The sequence below is a fragment of the Curcuma longa genome, chromosome 10, assembly GCF_044706935.1.
Source record: "Curcuma longa cultivar G26 ecotype Majalengka, Jawa Barat chromosome 10, ITB_CL_G26_1.1, whole genome shotgun sequence".
Taxonomy (NCBI): domain Eukaryota; kingdom Viridiplantae; phylum Streptophyta; class Magnoliopsida; order Zingiberales; family Zingiberaceae; genus Curcuma; species Curcuma longa.
The window spans coordinates 4620762-4647259 of NC_133870.1; the positions used below are offsets into that span (position 1 = coordinate 4620762).

General features: G+C 35.1%; 3 protein-coding genes across 5 annotated transcripts; all 3 read right to left on the minus strand.

The window, feature by feature from the left end:
* Positions 1-3809: 3809 nt before the first annotated feature.
* LOC141836375 (pentatricopeptide repeat-containing protein At5g16860-like) lies at positions 3810-7873 on the minus strand. 3 transcript variants are annotated; one of them, XM_074723848.1, is made up of 2 exons: positions 7758-7873; positions 3810-6631 (listed from the first exon to the last, which is right to left on the minus strand). In XM_074723848.1, exon 2 carries the CDS (start codon positions 6593-6595, stop codon positions 3965-3967), a length of 2631 nt encoding a protein of 876 aa, XP_074579949.1. In that variant the 5' UTR covers positions 6596-6631; positions 7758-7873; the 3' UTR covers positions 3810-3964. The 3 variants fall into 3 exon arrangements, 2 of the variants coding, with proteins under 2 accessions (XP_074579949.1, XP_074579948.1); XM_074723847.1 differs by having other exon boundaries at positions 3810-6686; XR_012602447.1 differs by lacking the exon at positions 3810-6631 and adding an exon at positions 7387-7523.
* A 921-nt stretch (positions 7874-8794) lies between these two features.
* LOC141835922 (2-alkenal reductase (NADP(+)-dependent)-like) lies at positions 8795-13817 on the minus strand. The gene is made up of 5 exons (XM_074723326.1): positions 13533-13817; positions 11465-11642; positions 10404-10570; positions 9952-10034; positions 8795-9399 (listed from the first exon to the last, which is right to left on the minus strand). The coding sequence occupies exons 1-5, from the start codon at positions 13776-13778 to the stop codon at positions 9021-9023; spliced, it is 1053 nt and encodes a 350-aa protein (XP_074579427.1). The 5' UTR covers positions 13779-13817; the 3' UTR covers positions 8795-9020.
* Positions 13818-18862: 5045 nt separating this feature from the next.
* LOC141835780 (2-alkenal reductase (NADP(+)-dependent)-like) lies at positions 18863-24103 on the minus strand. The gene is made up of 5 exons (XM_074723151.1): positions 23837-24103; positions 21665-21842; positions 20604-20770; positions 20152-20234; positions 18863-19600 (listed from the first exon to the last, which is right to left on the minus strand). Exons 1-5 carry the CDS (start codon positions 24080-24082, stop codon positions 19222-19224), a joined length of 1053 nt encoding a protein of 350 aa, XP_074579252.1. The 5' UTR covers positions 24083-24103; the 3' UTR covers positions 18863-19221.
* Between the last annotated feature and the right edge of the window lie 2395 nt (positions 24104-26498).

Sequence of the window (26498 nt, forward strand, 5' to 3'; positions counted from 1 at the left end):
TGTTTATTAAAACCTCAAGTATCTGTAATATAGGGCATGCAGTCGATATTGGGGTCCAATGTATTGTAAATATTCATGGACACAAACTTACTCTACATGCTTTTCTTGACAGTGGATCTACCAATTCTACTATAGATGAAGACACTCTAACTTCTATCCTTCCAACACATTTCATCAAATCCACTAATCAATCCGTAGTTAGTACGTAATTTGATGATAAAAACTTGTCATAATTTTATTAAAAACGTCCATCTTCGTTTTTACACAAACTATGGTACGTTTAGTCATCCACTCCCTCTTACTCAACTATGGGTTCATCCACTTCCTCACAAAAATATTCATCTTATCTTTGGGCTCAATTTTCTATCGCCCCAGATCGAGCGTTGCTCCTTGCTAAAGACTATGCTTTGTTTTTATCCACACCTGTTATTGCTCCTATCCTCTCCAACTACCCCTCAGAGGTATCCATTGGGAAGCGTGGTGATCCCCCTAGTAAGAGTCCTAGTATTAGTACTGAGGAATGTCATTGCCCCATTAAGGGTTCATGTACATCTGGAACCTGCCAGAAGGAAAACTAGCAATATTTGGTGATAATATCCTAATGAAAGATTACTTTGATGACCTTGATTACTTTGACTTAGAAAATCTATTATGCTCTCAGAAAACTGAGATCCCTATGGACCTAGTAAACCCAACCTATTTACTTCACTTAATCAACAATTCAAAAAAACTTAGATTCCTTAATTTCTAGACAAAAAAATTAAAAATTATAGGAGAAAATCCAATCAAATATTAGAAAAGAGATAAGATATACTATAAGTTATCTATCATTAATCTTGATCTCACCATAAAAGCACAAGACCTAAAATACACTATTTGGGAAACTGAAAATGTACTATGCATATCAACCAATTATTAAATCTTGGCGCCATACAAAGATTTGTATCTAGACATAGAAGCCCGATCTTTATAGTAACAGGAGCAGAACAAAAAGAGGAAGTCTAGAATGATATTCAGTTATAAACGTCTAAATGATAATTGTCTGGAAGATGATTATAAAATACCAAACAAGGATCAACTTCTAAACAAGATCTAGAATTCAAAATGGTATTCTAAATTAGGCATGAAATATGAATTTTGACAGGTCAAAATGCATCCTGACTCTATCGAATGGCCAACATTCTCTTGTCCTGAAGGACATTTTGAATGGGTGGTTATGCCTTTTCGGATTTAAAATAGCTCCTCAAATCTTCCAATGAAAAATGGATGATATTTTAGAAGGGTATCTACTTTTATTTGTGTCTATATTGACGATATTCTAGTCTTCTCTAAAATTAAAGAAGAATACTATGCACATCTTCATATAATTTTTAATTTATTTGAAAATACGGATTGATAGTTTTACAGAAAAAAATGAAACTAGCCACTAATCATATAGACTTTCTAGGAGATTGGACAAGGAAAGATTTCTCTTCAACCCCATATCTCTTCTAAAATACTTGATTTTCCGGACAAAATGGAAGAACAAAAAACTCTTAGATCCTTTCTTGGACTTCTCAATCATGTAAGACCTTATTTTAAAAAATATAGCAAAAATTAATGGGTCTCTATATAACAAAACTTCAATAACTAGACAAAGATATTTTAACCAACAAGATATAGATTTGGTCAGATAAATCAAAACTTTGGTTAAAAATCTTCCAGTACTTACATTACCGCTCGATTCAGACTATCTAGTTATTGAAACAAATGGATGTGAAATAGGATGGGGAGGAGTCTTATTTCGAAAAAAATCAAAATATGATCCAAAAATTTCAGAATCGCTTTGTCATTATGCTTCAGGAAAATACAAGAAAAAAGGGCACTTAACCTCATTAGATTATGAGATCTTAGCAGTAATCTACTATCATGATGCTTTCATGCTTTTTATTTGCAACAAACAGGAAATCACTATCAAAACTGACTACGAATTCATTGTTAAGTATAGTCATCAAACTAAGGGACTTTGAAAAGGCCTAGGTGCCAAAAGATGAATAAAATTCACAAATACTATTATAAACAAAGGATTAAAAATAAATTGGGAACATATTAAAGGCATAAATAATTCTTTAGCTAATATACTATCCAGATTTTTTCACTAAAAGTTTTCTTGTCTATTTACAAGAAAAACACAATATAAGACTTAAACTCGATATTACCCTCAGTAATAACGGAAAGGTAAACTTTCAGCCTATCCATAATATCCTAATTTCTACATCAGCACTTTGCTTAAATCTGATGAAAAGATTTTGGCCAGAATGAAACCTACTTAATGATAGATGAATCTGACAGAAGAAGTTTCTAGTCTTCTTCTAAATAGGATTTCAACCCTGAAGAACTAGATGACTTTGGTGATTTAAGCCTTGCTGGTACAACATCAGTCCCCAAGCTATCACAACGACCAAAGATTATCAGTCACTTGAAATCCTTCAAGCAAAGCCTGAAAGACTTCCAAAAGCATCTTAACTAGGCAGTCAAATTAGTACCAGATGCTTTCCAAATGCCGGAAAATAACTCTTGGCAAATAACAACTTTACTGCAGTGTTTCTAATACCTGTGGCAAAATGAACATTAGATGATGAAAAGTATACAACTAATGAAAAGAGGTTAAGAATGTGCTGGCTTGTAAAAATTAACTGTCATAACAATCATAGTGTAAATGTTAGCCCTTGCCAAAAGATTGTAGCTGAATGCAATATCACTTATCTATTATATTACATCATCAATGGTTTAACCGGCAAATTACCAGCAAAGCAACCAATTAGATTACAAGGTGCAAAATCTTGTCAGCATTCATAATAAAAGAATCAAAACTCACCTCGTCTTCCTCTTAAGTTTGTACTTTGGGTGGCACAACTTCCTTATGCTGCATATCAACAGACTGTCATGGACTAAAGTACACTTATGTTGCCACTGAATACTGGATACAATCGCTAAGATAAAGCTGATTTAGGTTGATCTAGTCAAAGATTACATCTAGTATCCAGCCAATCTGAATAACACAAAATAAATCTGATTCAAAGCTGTTTATTAGAATATTGCTCGACACCTGGAAACCCAAGAGTAGCTCAAGATACAATTCTCAAATACGATTTGATACAGTTTGCAAATTAAAAATCTGCAGAAAGGTATTTTTGCCCTGGGGGGTCTCTTTCTCTTTTAATAAATGTCTGGAATCTTGGGTTACTTATTGGTGGAATAGCAGACAACCCGAAACTTTTTTAAATCATATTCAAGAGAAAAACGTGCTAAAAAGATTTATAGAATTAGAAGAACTATTCCTATTGGATGAAATGATAAAGGAATACCCAAAAACACATATACAAAAACTTCATATAGGAATACACAAGGAAACAATACAATTGGTCAAAGCATGCAATGAATATGATCTCCATATCATTTTACATATTCATGATACAAACCTTAAGATGATAAACTTGCTTGGAGCACCAAGCGGTTCAATAACTCTAGAAGCTTTATGAAGCTAACAAGCCATGGTTTAAATATCTAAGCAACCAATATATATATATATATAAAAGCCATGGTTTAAATATCTAAGCAACCAAGCTCTGGTCTAAATGTTTGTGTGTTGGTAGATAGCATAAATCTTGCAAGAATTTATACAAGCACTGTGAAATTTATTTCTTACTAAAGAGAAAAGGCTTCTGTTTTCTGTTTCAAACAAGAAAAGTGCAAGATTCTTATTCAAGCAAGAATCAAAAGAAATAAAAGTAAAAAAAAAAAATCATTCTGTATTTTGTTTAAGGGTACAAATAGTACAATAAGTTAGATCCAGCAGGGCATTTTCAACCACAGGGCAAGAAATATAATTCTGTCTCTATAAGCATTCAAGAAGGGTAAAGAAAATAATATAAATGAAACTGATTGATGCATACGCTCCATTAGAGCAGAATCTATAAAAAAATCACCAGTAACCACCACATGAACAAGAACCTTTCTCAAAGTGATGGAAACGACTTGAATCCCTCAGTATGATCTCGTGGTCAACAATCATAGAGATGAAGGTGATGGCACTGTGGCAATCTCCACAAATTCGCAGGTTTTTTGTAATACGGATGGGAGTTCCAGGGGAGGTGGTGAGGATGCCATATGCAACAGCAAGTTTTTCACTGTGCTCAGATAGAAGGTTACTTCTCTCTTCATCGTCCACGTCATGCAATGCAAAATCTGTCTGCGGCACATAGCCAAGGGCTTTGATTCGTTCAATCAATGAGGCAAGAAGCCCATAGATCTCTTTAGATCGCAGGTGAGCTCTATCTCCAACAAAGAATGTGACAGTTCCTTTCTTTTCCTGAATCCAACTGCACCCTGGCCTCTTTTTGACTCCTTGCTTCTTCATTAGAGATCTGATCCTGGCTACGTCTTTCCACCGCCCTGCATTTGCATATATGTTGGACAGCAATGTGTATGCACCATCATTTCCGGGCTCTAACTCTAGCAACTTATGGAGAGCATATTCACCAAGCTCCACATTAGAATGGATTCTACATGCACTAAGCAAGGCAACCCAAACCACAGATGTGGGTTCCATTGGCATGGTTTTTATCATCTCCCATGCTTTCTCTAAGCGACCAGCACGAGCCAACAAATCAATTACACAAGCATAATGTTCAGCTTCAGCAGTAACCCCATATTTCTTGCTCATGCTATCAAAGTATTCTAACCCCTCATCAACCATGCCAGAATGGCTACAGGCATAGAGCACAACTAGGAAAGTGATGCCATCAGGAACAAACCCTGCCTTTTGCATCTCCTCAAAGAGATGAAGGGTAACTTTACCATAGCCATGCATCCCATAACAAGTCATTAGGGATGTCCAGGAAACAAAATTTTTATCTAATATCACATTAAACACAGTTTGAGCTGCATTGACATCTCCACACTTAGAATACATGTCGATGAGGCAATTGGCTACAAATAGCATAGTGCCCCGGACGCTGTTGCGGATCACATAAGCATGTATTTGTTTTCCAAGCCGCAATGCTGAAAGGCGAGCAGAAGCCATAAGAGCACAAGATATGGTGAAAACATTAGGTACTGAGTGACTCTGTGTTAACATCTGAGAGAAGAGCCCTAATGCATCATTGGCATCTCCATGTTGTGCAAAACCACCAATCATGACAGTCCAAGTAACAACCGTCCTCTCATTCAAGGGTATAGAATCAAATAATGAGTGTGCTGATTTAAAATTCTTGCATTTAGAATACATGTCTATCAGCGCATTTTGCACCATTAGATCCTCCCCATCACAATAACTGTTATCCCACATAAGGAGGCATTTTCTAAGCGAATAAGCATGAGTCTCCATTCCCTGAGAAATAGCACCAACAGAAGCACATGCAGAGAGAAGAGAAATAATGGTAACAGCATTAGGTTCTGAGCCAGAGAATTGCATCTGCCTAAAAACTTTAAGGGCCTCATGCCCATGTCCCCTCTGGGCATACCCAGAAATTACTGCACTCCATGTCACAACATTCAATGCCATGTTCTCCTTAGTCATTTTCTCAAAAAGCTCTTTGGCATGGTCAAAATCACCATTCTGTGAATATCCGGTGACCATTGCATTCCAAGAAACTACATCTTTAATCTCCATGATATTGAAAACCTTAAAAGCATCACCCATCAGTCCACACTTTGCATATACATCAATTAATGCATTACCCACAAAGATATCAACAAAAAGGCAAGTTCTTATAGCATATCCATGTATTTCTCTTGCCTGAGACAGTGCCCTCAGGGAGGCACAAGCAGGAAGAATGTTAACAAGACTTATGACATCTGACCTCCCTAGACTCTCAATATTACTAGCCTTTTGTGACATCTCAGAGAACAATTCTAATGCAAGCTGTGGGTTATTGCTCTTTACATGCGCTGCCATCATTGAATTCCAAGATGTTACATCGTCTATTCCCCTTGATAGAATTTCTTCAAACACATGGGAAGCTTCATCCAGAGCACCACAACGGGAGTACATGGCTACCATTGAATTGCAAATAAAAACATTAGACTCAAAGCCATTGCGACAAACAACTGCATGGAGGACAATCCCTCGTCGGTATGAAGGTAGCTCTCCACATGCCTTTAAAGCAAAGGGGAAGGTATAATGGTCTGGCCTAGTTCCCACACGCTGCATGCAGCGACAGAGTATCAGGGCATGGTCAAGGTGGCCTTCCTTCACATATTGCCTTATAAGCAAATTCCACCAAAGCACAGGCGAGGGCGAGAGACGTTCCAACAAGGCGAGCGCATCAGTTAGAGCACCACAAGCAAGGTATGAAGCTACAATGCCAACACCTAATGATGATGCAGATGACTGTGAAGTAACAGAGAAGTGCAGAGATGAATGGAGGAGACCAAGGCTAATGATCTGTTGATGGAGTTGTCTGGTGGTGAACACCGTCTTGCAATCCTTCAACCAGGAAGCGTACTGAGACACTGTTGAGAGTGTTGAAAGGTTTAATGTTGAGAAGAGTCTGATTCTGCTTCTTGAAGACGTCTTGAGGAAGCCGAGAAGATAACTACAGCTGAAACTCATAGACACCTTAACCACTCAGATAGCAGTCATAGCTCACTGCAGTCCAAATAAAAGCATGAAAAATGAATCAGCAAAAAGCCTTCTTTTCTCCCTGGAAAAGAACATTAAAAAAAAAATCAAATATGTTGATGCTGTGTTATTGACAATGGATATACTATTGCATCAAAGTAAGTAGGCAAACTACATAATAAAAAATTCAAACTTTTGCAAGTTCTCCATGCCCATTGCCATTCAAATAGAAAATTCTTCAATAAGAACAAGAGGAACAGAAAAGAACTAGTAGAACAAAAATTTAATATAAGTTCAAAATATTTAAACAAATAAGCACAATAGCAGTGAAATATACATCAAAAGAAAACAGTCTAGCAAATACCATTGGTTCATACTTGCACCTATCTGGAATTTCAAGGCAAAATGATTGAGCATTGAATTGTTCAAAATTTCACGCCATGCTGGCAACATAGCCAGAATACTATCCTGGTAAAACCACTCAACAAGCATCAAAGCCTGTCAAGCTGAATTCAATTAATGTTTTTTTTTCTATTAGTTTGATTATCCAAAATTCTAGTTTAATTGATTGTCTAAATGATTAATTTCTAGGATTAAATTGGTTGAGGAAAAAGCAGACCTAGTAGTTGGGATTTCAAAGCCATGTCACTGCAATTCTGATTCTACAAGGTAACCAAGGTAAAATGACAATTCCACAACTTCAAGAATCATTAAAAAAAATTGACTCTAATGTAGTATTCCATAACGTTCCACTCACCAAAGACATAAGCACTAAAGCTCCAGCAAAGACACCCGGACTTGACTTGCATCTTTGGGAGTGGAGTGGTGGTACGTGATTGGTCTCCACATATGCCAAGCTTGAGATGGAGGAACAAAAGAAACAGGCCAAACGAAAGAGCAACCAATCAACCACATGGACCTAGCTCAAAAGGGGAGTAACCAACTAATTACAGTTACATACTGGTCATTACAGAAGATGTTAAAGTAATATAATTGGTCTGCAGACCTTGTAACAAAGCTAACTAAATCTACTAGTTCTCTCTATATAATCCTATAAACAGACAAGCAATATGAACCTAAAGGCATCCAAGTCCGATATAATGCACTTCCTCAAAAGTGACTGAAAAAAAGGAGGGGAAGGACGGAAGGAGACCTGTTCGGCTGTTCCTTTTGGTGCTGGTCATTTGTCGTCGTCTTCGAGGAATATTGCGGTAGGGTATGGCGTGAGAGGTCGGAGTCGTCCACAGGCGGATTATATGACGCCGGGAGTTGGGGGAAGGAGGCGGAGGGACGGCCGGTGGCGATGGCCGGAGAGGCGGTGGCGATGGCTGCGAGTTGAGGTGAGGAGAGGCGGCTGGAGGAAAAGATTACTGTGATCGCCGCGCGGGCGGCGAGGCTGCGAGTTGAGGTGAGTGACGGCGTGAGGCGGCGGCGGTTGGGCGTGTCATGTGTGCGCTCGCTCGTACCAGGGTAATGGGAAGATAAATTTTCAAAATGCCTACAAAGTTTTAACTTATTTTTGTGCAAAAGTCAAAAAGACCCTTCTTTATTTTTAAATCATGGAGAGATAATAAGGAAGGACGTTCAGTGTATTTTTTTTATTAAAAGGAGTGACCCAATCTACCTTATGTGTTTTTATTTATTCAAATATCTTTCAATATTATTATATACTATTTTGATATTTAATATTATTAAATCTATCTAAATTTTAAATTATAATTTCTACATCGATAATGAGTATTATAATTAAAATGAGGATACGATTTCGTAATTATTATAACGAGTCAAATATATTTAACGTTAAAAAATATTTATATTATAGTAATTACAATAAAATGAATAAGAAATTTCAAAAATAACTACTTTGTTTGATTTATTCCTCGACAGTCAAAACAATAATAATAACACATATATATACTTTTCATTTGTTTATTGTCCCAAGCCATTTAAAATTTACTTATTATATTATATATATTAACCACACAGAGCATGCTATTCAATTTATTAAATACATTAAGCATTTGATTAAACTAAGCAATGAATAATATTATATAATCATTTCTATAACATAAATAGTTTAGAATATTATGTAGAACATTGTCAGTATATATAATACATGAGTTGTCCAGCTGACAGTAATCTGAGCAATTCCATCAAAAACTAGAGCCAAACTAGAAACAAAAAATAATGTGACATTGCAAAACCAAGTTGCAAATTTTAATTTATCACTTGCTACAAGATCCATAAACTGCAAAAAAAGATGCAACAAGTTATATATGAAGAGAACAACCTGCTCTTCCTTCAAAGTTTCAACACTTTATTTTCCAATGAAGGTTTAACCTACCTAATAGCAAACACAAAGTTCATTTTTCCAATAATTCATGCATATTGGCTTAATGCAAAGTTTCTGAATCTGTTACTCGCGGGCAACTACGACTAACTGTTTTCCAACATTTCGGCCTTCGAAGAGGCCTACGAGTGCCGCAGGGGCATTCTCAAGGCCTTCAACTATGTCTTCCACATACTTAATTTTCTCTTCCTTTATCAGTTGCACAACCTTCTCTTCAAACTCTAGGTAGCTGCCATAGTGATCGAATACCAAGAACCCTTCCATTCGGATCCGCTTGCCAATAATGAGGAACAAGTTGTGCACACCTTCGGGTATTTCAAGGTTGTACTGAGAAATCATTCCACATGCAGCAATTCGTCCTTTTAATCTCATGTTGTAAAGAACAGCTTCAAGCATTGAACCACCTACATTCTCAAAATAGATATCGATGCCATCTGGGAAGTACCTGCAGAGGATAATATAACAGGGATACAAATTAAAGACGCTTTTAGCTTCAACAGAACAAAAGAATAATTGACATGTATAATTGGAAACCCGGTGTATTGAACGAGACAGTGCCACACCATAACCAAACCTATTAAGCTTGAACCATGAGGTTACTGTGAAAAAATTCTGTCTATACTTTTTGTAGCCCATCTCTATTTATAGATATGATGTCGTGTCCAAATGCAACAAACTCCAGTTTGTGCCAAATCTATGAAAGTTCAATGTACCTAATCTTACCCTTGTGAATTGAACCAAGATTGCTCAGTGCAATGGAGGATGATTTTTAGAGATAATCCTAGTTAGCATTCTTTTGTAGTTCTAGTTTTCATTATAACACCACATTAGGCTCAGATGCACCTAGAAACAGAACTTTAGTTGCAGTTTCCATTCTCACATACATTTTAAAGGGGCTCAAGAGTCGGTATTAATTATGACAGATCATGCATTATGCAAAACAGCTAATGTACATAACATTCAAAAAAAATAAATCATATTTAGACAAATGGCCAACCTTTTCAAAGTTTTAGTCAGATCAGGCTCCTTCTTATAATTAAAAGCCTCATCGAAGCCAAACTTAGTCTTCAGAAGATTAACCTAATGAACAATAAGAAAAAGAAAAGTAAATGCCAACTTACAAATAAGATGATGAATCTTTGGAAATTTATTATATGATAATATGTAAAACCAACATACTAGTCCTTTCCTTGCAAATGTTGGATACTAGTAAGAAAGAATTGAAATTCAACAACAGATAATTAAATAAATACGAGTACTCTATATACATAAGCCCCTTATCTTTGAATTCAGTTTTTTATTATAAAAAAGTTGTTTGGAATAGCCTTCCTAATCTGAGCTGATGCAGTATTTGGATCTGAATATGCATCAATAATTCAGCATTAAAAAGGGCTAAGCTGCAAATTAATTTACTTATGGAAGTAAAAAATAAGCCAAATCTTGTCAAACCTTCTCATCAGAACCAGCACTTCCGACAACATAGCAACCCAATTGTTTGGCAAATTGTCCCACAATTTGGCCAACAGCACCAGATGCAGCTGATATGAAAACGCGCTCCCCCTTCTTTGGAGAGCAAATGTCATAAAATCCAGCATAAGCTGTAAGACCTGGCATACCTAGAGATTGCAATAGCAGAATTGTTAATAAAGCGAGAAAAATGATAGTTCATTTTCAACTCTGAAAACGGTAGTTCATCTTGAAGTGACATCATTGTTTGCCTTTTAGTAAGTTCATATAAAAAATTCCTAGTAGAATATCAATTTGTTGCTTAAAGTATCTGCCTAAGGACAAAGTAATGACTTTTAGTTTGGCAGCTAGCTAAAACTTCTAGCATAGGACTAGTAGCATGGTCTTTATGGATATGATTAATGTTGCACAAAAGATAAAGGGCGTGATTAATATTAGTAAGGCTGCTTCTTTATGGATGTTGTAAAGAGAATGGACATGATTAATATTTGTAAAGTTGCTACTTTGTGGAAAAGCAAATGTCCTACCAAAAAAAAAGGGAAAGTAATATTCTGCACTTTAGCTCAAGTGACTTGAAGTAGGGCACAGGCATGAAAACTGAGAGGAAAAAGAGAAAAGATTTTGACTTCATACTTCATTCGCAGACTAGAATGCACCAGTATATAGGCTCTAAAAGGTTCCCATGAGTTTTCTTTGACGATTGCTCAATTTCACCCACTTGTTTTGTTCTCCAATTTTGACTTCCAGGGTTCATTGATTGTGTGAGAAAGTGTTCTCTATCATTGAATGTTGTTTTTCCATTCTATGTTTATGGATAGACCAATCTAAAACAACAGTATATACAATAAGAGAAAACAAAATTTGTAACCAATATTTAGTTGACTAGTACCACTTTGATTGAACTGGAAAGCAATCAACAAGTTTTTTGTCTTCTCATGACTACTACTAAATTAACATGTTGCATACAGATTAACATGCAGTTATCACATTAAAAAGGATGGAATGTCTGACATCCATTAAAGTTATGGAGAAACAACACTTACCAAGAATACCAGTATAGTAAGAAAGTGGAACTTCAGTGTGATGGATTTTAAATAGTAGTTTTGGATCTGTAATCAGGCTATACTCTTCCCAACCAGTGAAGCCCCACACATAGTCACCAATTTTAAAATCTGGGTGGCTGGAGTCTACAACTTTTCCAACGCCAAAACCAGTTATTGGCTATACAAGAAAAAATACGATGTCAAAATCCAGATATGAAAACTAATCAAAAGGCATATTAGTAGTAGTACTATTACATTTATCATTCATCTTAATCGATATTAATGCAGAACAATATCTAAATTGCACCACAATTTCATACCTGGGCTTAAAAGGGAATTATGTTATAATTTACTGATTTGATTCTCATTCATCATGATTTACTCATGAGCTTCACTGAGTTAGCAGAAGACAACCTTTCAAAATTAAAGTCTTACAATTACACTACAACAAAATGGCTAGTTGTTAAGCAGCTTTCAGAGGTATTAAATGTACTCAATTAAACTGAGCTCTTCTTGTGCTAGAAATGTGAAAATAGTGGAGGAATCCTTATGTGTGAGTTAAAAAAACAGTTGGAGAGAGGAAAACTAAAAATTTAAGTAAACAAAATGTGGGGAAGATGGATATTTGTTGACTGGACTATAAAGAATATGAAAACAAGGATGGAAATTTTAGTATTAACAGGATAAGACAAAAATTGATGTAGAAATGATAATGTAAAGCCTCATATGATAAACTTAAATAGACTTGTCTAACTGACCACTGCTCCTGTCACTAATGAACTATTTCTCCTAGTAGAAAATAGATAAATATTGGTCTTTGTATGTAAATGGGTTGTAGTTGTAGTTGGCAGCTCATGCCAACATGCAAACTTCTTTTATGTTATCACCATTGGGTTATTCATTGGAAACTTATAAGATACAGGAAAATTGAATCCAGTGTTTTTTAGGACTATATCATTTATGCATATTGTTACATTTGAAATATGGTCCAAACGGTTACAAGCTGATGCTTATGAAATGAAAACACATGATCACCTCCAATCTGTACCATTCTTTTTTACTTCACATCTTGTCGAGTCCATAAAGCAAACAATTGCATTAATTGCATTAATTTTGAGCTAGCACATTTATTCAGGACAAGAGATTATCATAGAAAATACCTGGAATATTTATCTCCTTAATTCATCCATTTTTGTTCAATTTTCACTTCTTTTACGTGAACTATTGTCAAGTCATTGGAAATTAAATCTGCAAAGCTAATTTTACATGGATCAGATTAGATCCAACTTTCCAACGGTTCATTATTTCTAGGGTATTACCATTGACTATGACAGAAACATACTCTCAATAAACTATGACTTATAAAGAATAGGTCTACAATTATTTTAGTAAAAGCACAAAAGGCTCACTCAGTCTGAGACATCAAACAAGCCAACAAAGAGGATCAAATGGGTAAAACTCAAGATAAACACTGGTATCTTTATGAGAAAGAATTTTGAAATTCAGGCCCCATTCTATCATAGGAGCACCATGGCTGTTCTACCACCTACTTTTAGAGATCTAGCAATCCCTCTTCTTATCACTGACAATTCAAAAATTCCAAATTTTTCAAAGAAAAAACTATCACTCTAAGCGAGCTGAGAGCATACACTATTTGCTAAAAATCCAACAGCTTGTTCACAAAACTAAACAGTCCATGTTTTACTCCCCTGAAATTGGTGCAGGCTAAAACAACATACTATATAACTCCCTAAGAATCCATAATATCTTCCATGCACATACTCTTTTAAGAATTTCCCCTTTGTTTATTTCCCCTCATACCAAAACAACATATATACCCCTTTCAAATGAATCCGAGAGTGCCTAATCCATAAGATCCTGGCACTCTTCCCATAAAATAGTCCCCTCTTCACACGTTTTTTACCCCTACAAATATAAAAAGAATACACACTGTGCAAGATTCTCCAAAAAAACATAAATTATATTTTTTTAAAAAAAATCCAAACCGATTCCAATGATTATCAATCATCAAAGGGAGGCGGTGTGGGCCACGCGGTCGATCGTATACCTCGCCAGGGACGAAGTCATCGACGTAGCTTGCCTCCTCGTGCTTGGTCATGCGCATCCGCATGTACGGGTCGCAGGAAAGGTAGAGGTTCTTGAGGATCAATGCGGTGGAGCCCTCCGGCACGCGCAGCCGGATGGTGCCCGTCGTCACCAGCTCCATATCCGTCTCCTTGGGCGCCCCTCCCGCGATGAAATGCTTCAGCAACACCTTCTTGTTCGCTACCACCACATCCTCCGCCGACCCCATCGCGCCCCTCACCTTCCTCTCTCTCTCTCTCTCGATCGCGATCGCACATATACACGCACCGCCGGCTGGCGTTGGCAGGTAACAAATATATAAATTACCTCTTCCTTCTGAAATATTTCCTTTTGAAAAAAAGGTTCAAATTTGTGGGACTTAATTTCTTTCTTTTAATTAATTTTTTTTTCAGCAAATGATCAAATGGAATACTTAAAATTGAAGAATTCCTAAAAGACCCTTCTAACTCTTGGATTTTTCAAAAGGTGAATTTGTTTCTCATTTTATTCTCTCTAGAGCTATCAAACAAACAGATCAATTTACGATAGAGCAGGTTAATCCATTAAAAATTTATTATATGATGAAAAAGAACGGGTCAAATCCACTAACTTAATAAATTAAAATATCTCCAATCCAACTCAATCCAAGATAGATTATGAGTTAGGCGAGCCAATTCACGAGTCTCTTAAAAAATTAAAAAATATATATTAAAAATTTTAAATTTGGATTACAGTTTAAATAGATCAAGTTAAATTTTTTAAATTTAGATTGTAATTTAAATAGATCAAGATCACTATTTTATTAAATTTTCTACTTTAATTCTAAATTTTGAAGAAAATAAACAAATTTTCTCAATCTGCGACTCAATTCAAGTCCGTCACGGATCAATCCATACGACGGGCCATAGGCCTAGACAGATCAATCCACCTTAATTCATCTTAAAATAGATTGATAAAATTTTAATTCAATCTATCTAAATTATTTGACAAGGACGGACCCAATTTAAATTGACCGTTCTATCTCTCATTAATCACTATGATACGACATTCAAAAAATACCATTATTGTAATATTGAAGTTTAGAAATAATACTACTGTGATGTTATATTTCAAATTTTAATTCAATCTATCTAAATTATTTGACAGGATGGATCCAATTTAAATTGACCGTTCTATCTCTCATTAATCATTATGATACGGCATTCAAAAAATACCAGTATTGTAAAATTGAAGGTTAGAAATAATACTACTGGGATGTTATATTTCAAAAATCAATATAATTTTAAAATAAATATGTCCTTAAAAAAATCTGAAAGTCATGCATCTTGATAATTCCGCAGCTTTAAACACGCTCTTTGGTTGTCCCTGTTTTTTTTTTTTCCATTTTTGTTATCATGTGCGAAAGTGACCAAATTAATTGAATGCGACAATATGGAAACCCCATTTAATCCAATTAATTTGGCATGCTGTAAACAAGCAAGATCAGGCCAGCGGAGCCAAATTTTATATTAACTTTATTCGGTAAGCTAATTAAGTTAACCCAAATCCGTTTGATTTTTTTTAAGTTTAAATTTTAAATTTGTCTTGATCTCGAACTTATACATTTAATTTTTATATTTTCAACATTGATATTATAATTTTTATTCAGGTATATTAACGAATTGATATATTTAAAATTATTCATTTAATATAATAAACTTAGCATATTAACGAACTGATATCTGTTAATAATCTATAAACTTAGTCTACATGAATGTAATAAAGTAATAACATTGTCTCAGGGCGAAGTTGAGGCAATATTATCTCCGTCATGGTTAACTGTAGTTTTTCGATTTACTTCCTCATATGTGGTCGTGGGGCCGTTGAGATGATAAATTTCATTTTTTATTGAAATAAAATAATAATTCACTACAAGAAAATTGCCATATACCCACGGTAAGCTTTAGCTACGCATATACATCATTAGCTTTGGAAGTTAAATTTCCTCATTTGTTTGACTGTCTACGTAGACTGATACATCATTAGCTTTGGAAGTTAAATTGATGAAAAGGTGGGAATTTCATAGTATTGAACAGGCTTCTAGTTGCATCTACTTATAGTATACAAGTACCTGTGGTGAGTGTTCTCTCCTGCAAGATTATCTAGAAGGTATTTCCCGCAAAGGTTTTCTTTAGAAGTGAATGTTTTCTTTTGCATTTTTAGTAGGTTTAGATACAATTTTCAAGATTGTGCAAATTTATGCAGGAATTTTCCATAGGTTCTTTTGAAATACCATAGATTTTTTGTGTTGCAAATATTCTAAGGTATCTTAGATCAGTTGACACATAACCCATGGTTGGCATCTTAGATCAGTTGCCATAGTTTGTTTTTGGCTCTAAATCCATATGATTTTTTTTCATGTAGGGTCATCATTCAACTTCTCTGCAGCTGCAGCTACAACACACTACCTTTCTATGCTATTGTCATCCAGGTACAACGATACACTTGAAGCCCCCTTAATCTAGTATTAGTAGATTGTTAACAACAATGTAACTAACTAACTTTTGTTTGTGTTAAATATGGGGAGTTACTTCAAAAAAGCTATTTTCTATGAGCATGTGCAAGAGGGGCTTCTAGGTTGGGTGCACAAGGTAAAGAAGTGCAAGGTTGGAAAGCCGGGCAATGGTCTCACCAAAACAAATAAAAGTGAGGATGAATCTTCGAGGCTGGTCGAGATGCAAAGTCAGGATGGACAGAGAAGCGAAAGTGCTCATTTTGTTGATTGTTGGTGATTCATGTCTATCATATTTTGGAATTGTAATTTGTATGCACCATATATATGTACTTTATGGGAGCATAATATGTTATGTACTTTTTTAGATTTTCATGATTCCGTTTGTTTGTAATATTGATACATATAACTTTAGGATATGATTTACTTTTAATATAATTGGAGTCTTTTTTAAGATGATTGTTATTTTTATGTAAATTTAAATATATAAATTGAATTCTAAATTTTAATTTTTTGTAATAAAATTGTGATTATAATTTATACCTACAGAAAAAATGTCATATCGCTATAAGCTATACCCACGGAAAAAAAATTGTGGGTAATTATCTAGTCATTATTTATGACAGTTTTTAGTTCTGTCACTAAAACATATAGTGACGCAATGAAATCCGTAGGTATAATTCGAAACATTTTCTGACAGTAATGGATACCGTCACTATATGTTACATCCACGGCAAAAAATCCGTAGGTAAAGGCATATTAAATATGACAGGCATAGACGCCCGTGGGTATAGGTTTTTGAGGTCTATACCCACGGTTTTCATGCTTTTACCTATGGTTTTTTACCGTGGGTATATGGCAATTTTCTTGTAGTGTATAATATAATATAAATTTCTCGAGGTTGGTGTATAAGATGTGTGTTAAAGGCCCCATATATGGCTCCTATAATTTGTGTTAGTGTAGGATAAGTGAGTATTAATTATTACATTCATTAATCATTATTAAAATAAATAATAAATTATATAAATTTTAGCATATCTCTAAATTGGGGTTAGATGCTAATGACATGACTAGAGATGAAGACAATTGTACCATGAGCCACAACACTATAGATAAATCTATGACTATAAGATACAACTTGTTGAAGAAGAATATACTTTTAATATTAATATTTAAATTCTAAATCTATTTAAGGCATATTTATTTAGATGGTCCCCTCGCACTATATCGTGATAAGAATGTACGACCTAATTTTTACACCGTAATTTAACTTTGTGTACCTTAGAATGATCGGAGGAAGCACCTAAATCAAGAGTCATAAATCATGATGTGAGGTCCATAAGAGCTTTGCGTGTTGGCAGGAGGATTGGGCAGTCAACCAAGTGGTGGGGGTTCGAGACCCACGCAATGCAGTTTCGGATGCTTGCAGAGCTAGAACTACTCGCAAGCTAGGATGTCACGTCTAAAGTCACGTATTTTCTTAATTTATCGTGTGGTAGGCCAGAAATTTCTGTGGGACAGAATCAGTCACCTCCAAGATGAAATAGTCTAGTGGATTGAAGGAGGCAACCAAGAGGAAGGCTTGATTTGGATAAGTAATGCCTAGAGGGTGTGAAGGAGGTAGTAGAAGAGATGTTGGTGTAATCGATCTCTTGTCAAGGTTGATCAAGTTCCAGTTAACTCGAGTTGAATTTAGATGTTTAATCAATATGTTATCGAACATCAAGTAAGTCAAGGTTGACCAGATACTTAACAGTCGATCAATATATTATGTGATTGAGTAAAATATCAAGTAGGTCAAAGTTGACCAGATATTTGACAATGGAAAGTCCAAATAGGTCACAATAGATCAAACATTTGACGGTCGGAAATCCAACATGGGGTTGGCATGAGATAAGAAGTCTAAGTGAGTCATGATTGGCCAGACTCTAGGCGGTTGAAAGTCCAACAGGAAGTTGACAAGGGCGAAGTCCAAGTGGGTAATGGAGAACTGAACACTTGACTTTGTGTAAAAGCGATAAGGTTTGTGCCTTGTAAAAATAACTTTTTCAATAATGTAAAATATAAATTAATTTATTAATTATGTAATTTGTGAAAATTAAATCACATCATTGGGTACACCAATATAATGTCCATAATTTCTTTAATAATCCAAGCATCTTGCTTAGCACTCAACTAATTCTGAAAATGGGTGGCATGAGACTCTTTGCCTAACAACCAACATCTCAAATTTTTTATTTATAAAAGTCTAGTGCACCATAATTGGTGGCAGAATAGGAGAAATGATGCGTAGTCATGAGGATGACTTTTCTGTATGATGGAAAGAGTAATATTTAATGAAGCAGGGCACCTGAGTTGAATGTTGTCTGAATCGAGTCCGAGCCGAATCTGCATAAGGTTGGTGCAACCAAGCTGACTGGGAGGAATTAGGGCCTCACAATGAGTCAGCTCGAGCCTGGGAGTCGGTCCTCACGAGGAGTCGGCTCGGACCTAGGAGTCTGTCTTCATGAGGATTCGACTCGGGTCTAAGAGTCTGTTTTCATAAGGATTCGACTCGAGTTATCCGTCGAGTCGGCTGCTGAGGGCCAACACGAGGGTTGGGTCCAATAGGATGTCAAATCCTAAATCTCCTACTCTATCTATTCCTCACAGTCATAACAATAATAATACACATATATATACTTTTCATTTGTTTATTGTCCCAAGCCATTTAAAATTTACTTATTATATTATATATATTAACCACACAGAGCATGCTATTCAATTTATTAAATACATTAAGCATTTGATTAAACTAAGCAATGAATAATATTATATAATCATTTCTATAACATAAATAGTTTAGAATATTATGTAGAACATTGTCAGTATATATAATACATGAGTTGTCCAGCTGACAGTAATCTGAGCAATTCCATCAAAAACTAGAGCCAAACTAGAAACAAAAAATAAATGTGGCATTGCAAAACCAAGTTGCAAATTTTAATTTATCACTTGCTACAAGATCCATAAACTGCAAAAAAAGATGCAACAAGTTATATATGAAGAGAACAACCTGCTCTTCCTTCAAAGTTTCAACACTTTATTTTCCAATGAAGGTTTAACCAACCTAATAGCAAACACAAAGTTCATTTTTCCAATAATTCATGCATATTGGCTTAATGCAAAGTTTCTGAATCTGTTACTCGCGGGCAACTACGACTAACTGTTTTCCAACATTTCGGCCTTCGAAGAGGCCTACGAGTGCCGCAGGGGCATTCTCAAGGCCTTCAACTATGTCTTCCACATACTTAATTTTCTCTTCCTTTATCTGTTGCACAACCTTCTCTTCAAACTCTAGGTAGCTGCCATAGTGATCGAATACCAAGAACCCTTCCATTCGGATGCGCTTGCCAATAATGAGGAACAAGTTGTGCACACCTTCGGGTATCTCAAGGTTGTACTGAGAAATCATTCCACATGCAGCAATTCGTCCTTTTAATCTCATGTTGTAAAGAACAGCTTCAAGCATTGAACCACCTACATTCTCAAAATAGATATCGATGCCATCTGGGAAGTACCTGCAGAGGATAATATAACAGGGATACAAATTAAAGACGCTTTTAGCTTCAACAGAACAAAAGAATAATTGACATGTATAATTGGAAACCCGGTGTATTGAACGAGACAGTGCCACACCATAACCAAACCTATTAAGCTTGAACCATGAGGTTACTGTGAAAAAATTCTGTCTATACTTTTTGTAGCCCATCTCTATTTATAGATATGATGTCGTGTCCAAATGCAACAAACTCCAGTTTGTGCCAAATCTATGAAAGTTCAATGTACCTAATCTTACCCTTGTGAACTGAACCAAGATTGCTCAGTGCAATGGAGGATGATTTTTAGAGATAATCCTAGTTAGCATTCTTTTGTAGTTCTAGTTTTCATTATAACACCACATTAGGCTCAGATGCACCTAGAAACAGAACTTCAGTTGCAGTTTCCATTCTCACATACATTTTATAGGGGCTCAAGAGTCGGTATTAATTATGACAGATCATGCATTATGCAAAACAGCTAATGTACATAACATTCAAAAAAATAAATCATATTTAGACAAGTGGCCAACCTTTTCAAAGTTTTAGTCAGATCAGGCTCCTTCTTATAATTAAAAGCCTCATCGAAGCCAAACTTAGTCTTCAGAAGATTAACCTAATGAACAATAAGAAAAAGAAAAGTAAATGCCAACTTACAAATAAGATGATGAATCTTTGGAAATTTATTATATGATAATATGTAAAACCAACATACTAGTCCTTTCCTTGCAAATGTTGGATACTAGTAAGAAAGAATTGAAATTCAACAACAGATAATTAAATAAATACGAGTACTCTATATACATAAGCCCCTTATCTTTGAATTCAGTTTTTTATTATAAAAAAGTTGTTTGGAATAGCCTTCCTAATCTGAGCTGATGCAGTATTTGGATCTGAATATGCATCAATAATTCAGCATTAAAAAGGGCTAAGCTGCAAATTAATTTACTTATGGAAGTAAAAAATAAGCCAAATCTTGTCAAACCTTCTCATCAGAACCAGCACTTCCGACAACATAGCAACCCAATTGTTTGGCAAATTGTCCCACAATTTGGCCAACAGCACCAGATGCAGCTGATATGAAAACGCGCTCCCCCTTCTTTGGAGAGCAAATGTCATAAAATCCAGCATAAGCTGTAAGACCTGGCATACCTAGAGATTGCAATAGCAGAATTGTTAATAAAGCGAGAAAAATGATAGTTCATTTTCGACTCTGAAAACGGTAGTTCATCTTGAAGTGACATCATTGTTTGCCTTTTAGTAAGTTCATATAAAAAATTCCTAGTAGAATATCAATTTGTTGCTTAAAGTATCTGCCTAAGGACAAAGTAATGACTTTTAGTTTGGCAGCTAGCTAAAACTTCTAGCATAGGACTAGTAGCATGGTCTTTATGGATATGATTAATGTTGCACAAAAGATAAAGGGCGTGATTAATATTAGTAAGGCTGCTTCTTTATGGATGTTGTAAAGAGAATGGACATGATTAATATTTGTAAAGTTGCTACTTTGTGGAAAAGCAAATGTCCTACCAAAAAAAAAGGGAAAGTAATATTCTGCACTTTAGCTCAAGTGACTTGAAGTAGGGCACAGGCATGAAAACTGAGAGGAAAAAGAGAAAAGATTTTGACTTCATACTTCATTCGCAGACTAGAATGCACCAGTATATAGGCTCTAAAAGGTTCCCATGAGTTTTCTTTGACGATTGCTCAATTTCACCCACTTGTTTTGTTCTCCAATTTTGACTTCCAGGGTTCATTGATTGTGTGAGAAAGTGTTCTCTATCATTGAATGTTGTTTTTCCATTCTATGTTTATGGATAGACCAATCTAAAACAACAGTATATACAATAAGAGAAAACAAAATTTGTAACCAATATTTAGTTGACTAGTACCACTTTGATTGAACTGGAAAGCAATCAACAAGTTTTTTGTCTTCTCATGACTACTACTAAATTAACATGTTGCATACAGATTAACATGCAGTTATCACATTAAAAAGGATGGAATGTCTGACATCCATTAAAGTTATGGAGAAACAACACTTACCAAGAATACCAGTATAGTAAGAAAGTGGAACTTCAGTGTGATGGATTTTAAATAGTAGTTTTGGATCTGTAATCAGGCTATACTCTTCCCAACCAGTGAAGCCCCACACATAGTCACCAATTTTAAAATCTGGGTGGCTGGAGTCTACAACTTTTCCAACGCCAAAACCAGTTATTGGCTATACAAGAAAAAATACGATGTCAAAATCCAGATATGAAAACTAATCAAAAGGCATATTAGTAGTAGTACTATTACATTTATCATTCATCTTAATCGATATTAATGCAGAACAATATCTAAATTGCACCACAATTTCATACCTGGGCTTAAAAGGGAATTATGTTATAATTTACTGATTTGATTCTCATTCATCATGATTTACTCATGAGCTTCACTGAGTTAGCAGAAGACAACCTTTCAAAATTAAAGTCTTACAATTACACTACAACAAAATGGCTAGTTGTTAAGCAGCTTTCAGAGGTATTAAATGTACTCAATTAAACTGAGCTCTTCTTGTGCTAGAAATGTGAAAATAGTGGAGGAATCCTTATGTGTGAGTTAAAAAAACAGTTGGAGAGAGGAAAACTAAAAATTTAAGTAAACAAAATGTGGGGAAGATGGATATTTGTTGACTGGACTATAAAGAATATGAAAACAAGGATGGAAATTTTAGTATTAACAGGATAAGACAAAAATTGATGTAGAAATGATAATGTAAAGCCTCATATGATAAACTTAAATAGACTTGTCTAACTGACCACTGCTCCTGTCACTAATGAACTATTTCTCCTAGTAGAAAATAGATAAATATTGGTCTTTGTATGTAAATGGGTTGTAGTTGTAGTTGGCAGCTCATGCCAACATGCAAACTTCTTTTATGTTATCACCATTGGGTTATTCATTGGAAACTTATAAGATACAGGAAAATTGAATCCAGTGTTTTTTAGGACTATATCATTTATGCATATTGTTACATTTGAAATATGGTCCAAACGGTTACAAGCTGATGCTTATGAAATGAAAACACATGATCACCTCCAATCTGTACCATTCTTTTTTACTTCACATCTTGTCGAGTCCATAAAGCAAACAATTGCATTAATTTTGAGCAATCACTATTAAGAAATTATCAACCTGCTGATCCTGAAACCAGAAGCACATGTACACATGTTTTTTGCCCTACTAAATGGAAACAACATTTGATTCAGGACATTTAGACAGATTTAGTAGCGTGATTGTTCCACATAGAAAATACCTGGAATATTTATCTCCTTAATTCATCCATTTTTGTTCAATTTTCACTTCTTTTACGTGAACTATTGTCATGTCATTGGAAATTAAATCTGCAAAGCTAATTTTACATGGATCAGATTTGATCCAACTATCCAACGGTTCATTATTTCTAGGGGATTACCATTGACTATGACAGAAACATACTCTCAATAAACTATGACTTATAAAGAATAGGTCTACAATTATTTTAGTAAAAGCACAAAAGGCTCACTCAGTCTGAGACATCAAACAAGCCAACAAAGAGGATCAAATGGGTAAAACTCAAGATAAACACTGGTATCTTTATGAGAAAGAATTTTGAAATTCAGGCCCCATTCTATCATAGGAGCACCATGGCTGTTCTACCACCTACTTTTAGAGATCTAGCAATCCCTCTTCTTATCACTGACAATTCAAAATTTCCAAATTTTTCAAAGAAAAAACTATCACTCTAAGCGAGCTGAGAGCATACACTATTTGCTAAAAATCCAACAGCTTGTTTCACAAAACTAAACAGTCCATGTTTTACTCCCCTGAAATTGGTGCAGGCTAAAACAACATACTAACTCCCTAAGAATCCATAATATCTTCCATGCACATACTCTTTCAAGAATTTCCCCTTTGTTTATTTCCCCTCATACCAAAGTAACATACCCCTTTCACATGAATCCGAGAGTGCCTAATCCATAAGATCCTGGCACTCTTCCCATAAAATAGCCCCCTCTTCACACGTTTTCCCCTCTACAAATATCCCGTAACTTCATATATAAAAAGAATACACTCTGTGCAAGATTCTCCAAAAAAACATAAATTATTTTTTTTTAAAAAAAATCCAAACCGATTCCAATGATTATCAATCATCAAAGGGAGCTGGTGTGGGCCACGCGGTCGATCGTATACCTCGCCAGGGACGAAGTCATCGACGTAGCTTGCCTCCTCGTGCTTGGTCATGCGCATCCGCATGTACGGGTCGCAGGAAAGGTAGAGGTTCTTGAGGATCAATGCGGTGGAGCCCTCCGGCACGCGCAGCCGGATGGTGCCCGTCGTCACCAGCTCCATATCCGTCTCCTTGGGCGCCCCTCCGGCGATGAAATGCTTCAGCAACACCTTCTTGTTCGCTACCACCACATCCTCCGCCGACCCCATCGCGCCGCTCACCTTCCTCTCTCTCTCGATCGCGATCGCACATATACACGCACACAGCCGGCTGCCGTTGGCAGGTAATAAATATATAAATTACCTCTTCCTTCTAATTAAAATCGTGGCAAATATTTCCTTCTGAGAAAAAAAGGTCAAATTTGTGGGACTCAATTTCTTTCCTTTTTCAGCAATTAATCAAATGGAATACTTACAATGTAAACTAAAATAATTTTATAACTCATTTGTTGATGTATTGTATTATATTATTTAAAAATCAATTATAATTTAAATTAAATAAAATTATTAATAATTTTGAATAAATAATTAAAATTATCAATGATAACCCTCAATCAAACACTTTTATATTCTTTAAAAGATGTATTTATTATTTATGGCATAACTGAGTTAGTTACGATGGAACAGACTTATATAAGAGGGTAAGATTTCAAATCTCGATAAAGTCAAGCAATACCCTCCTCCGTCATGATAATATTAAATTTTAAAAATAATACTATCAAAAATCAATATCACTATAATACTAATTTTAAAATTTATATAAAAATAAATATGTCCTTTAAAAAAATTTGAAAGTCATGCATCTTGGTAATTCCGCAGCTTTAAACACGCCCTTTGGTTGTCCTTGTTTTTGTTTTTTTTTCCATTTTTGTTCTCTTGTGCGAAAGTGACCTAATTAATTGAATGCGACAATATGGAAAGCCCATTTAATCCAATTAATTTGGCTGGCTGTAAACAGGCAAGATCAGGCCAGCGGAGCCAAATTTTATATTAACTTTATTCGGTAAGCTAATTAAGTTAATCCAAATCCGTTTGATTTTTTTTTAAGTTTAAATTTTAAATTTGTCTTGATCTCGAACTTATCAATTTAATTTTTATATTTTTAACTTTGATATTATAATTTTCATTCATGTATATTAACGAATTGATATATTTAAAATTATCCATTTAATATAATAAACTTAGCATATTAACGAACCGATATCTATTAATAATCTATAAAATTAGTGTATATGAATGTAATAAAGTAATAACATTGTCTCAGGGCGAAGTCGAGACAATATCATCCTTCGTCATGATCAACTGTAGTTTTTCGATTTACCTCCTCACATATGATCGTGGGGCCGCTGAAATGATAGATTTCATCTTTTACTGAAATAAAATAATAATATAGCATAAATTTCTTGAGGTTGATGTATAAGATGTGTGTTATTAGTTTAGGATAAGTAAGCATTAATTATTACATTCATTAATCATTATTAAAATAAAGAATAAATTATATAAATTTTAGCATATCTATAAATTGGGGTTAGATGCTAATGACATGACTAGAGATGAAGACAATTGTACCATGAGCCACAACACTATTGATAAATCTATGACTATAAGATACAACTTGTTAGAAGAAGAATATACTTTTAATATTAATATTTAAATTCTAAATCTATTTAAGGCATATTTATTTAGATGGTCCCCTCGCACTATACCGTGATAAGAATGTACGACCTAATTTCTACATCATAATTTAACTTTGTGTACCCTTAGAATGATATAAGGAAGCACCTAAATCAAGAGTCATGAATCATGATGTGAGGTCCATAAGGGCTTTGTGTGTTGACAGGAAGATTGGGCGGTCAACTAAGTGGTGGGGGTTCGAGACCCATGCAATGCAGTTTTGGATGCTTGCGGAGCTAGAACTACCCGCAAGTTAGGATGTCATGTCTAAAGTCATGTATTTTCCTAATTTATCGTGGTGGTAGGTCAAAAATTTCTGTGGGACAGAATCAGTCACCTTCAAGATGAAATAGTCTAGTAGATTGAAGGAGGCAACCAAGAGGAAGGCTTGATTTGGATAAGTAATGTCTAGAGGGTGTGAAGGAGGTATCGGAAGGGGTGTTAGTGTAATCGACCTTCTTGTCAAGATTGAAAAGTTTGAGTTAAGTTGAGTTGGATTTAGATGTTTGATCAATATATTAGTTGAACATTAAATAGGTCAAGGTTGACCAGATACTTGACAGTCGATCAATATATTATGTGATTGAGTGAAATATCAAGTAGGTCAAAGTTGACTAGATATTTGATAGTGGAAAGTCCAAGTAGGTCACAATAAATCGAACACTTGACAGTCAAAAGTCCAACAGAGAGTTGGTATGAGACGAGAAGTATAAGGGGGTCATAATTAGCCAGACTCTTAGTGGTTGAAAGTTCAACAAGAAGTTGACAAAGGTGAAGTCCAAGTGGGTAATGGAGGACCGAACACTTGACAATAAGAGAAATCCTAACAAGTCATGGTTGACCAAATCTTAAACATTAGATGAGAAGTCTAAACAAGTCAAGAATGTTAAGACTCGTGCGAGCTAGCGGAGGGGCGAATAATTCTGATCGCTTCTCGTCTTGATCTTGTATT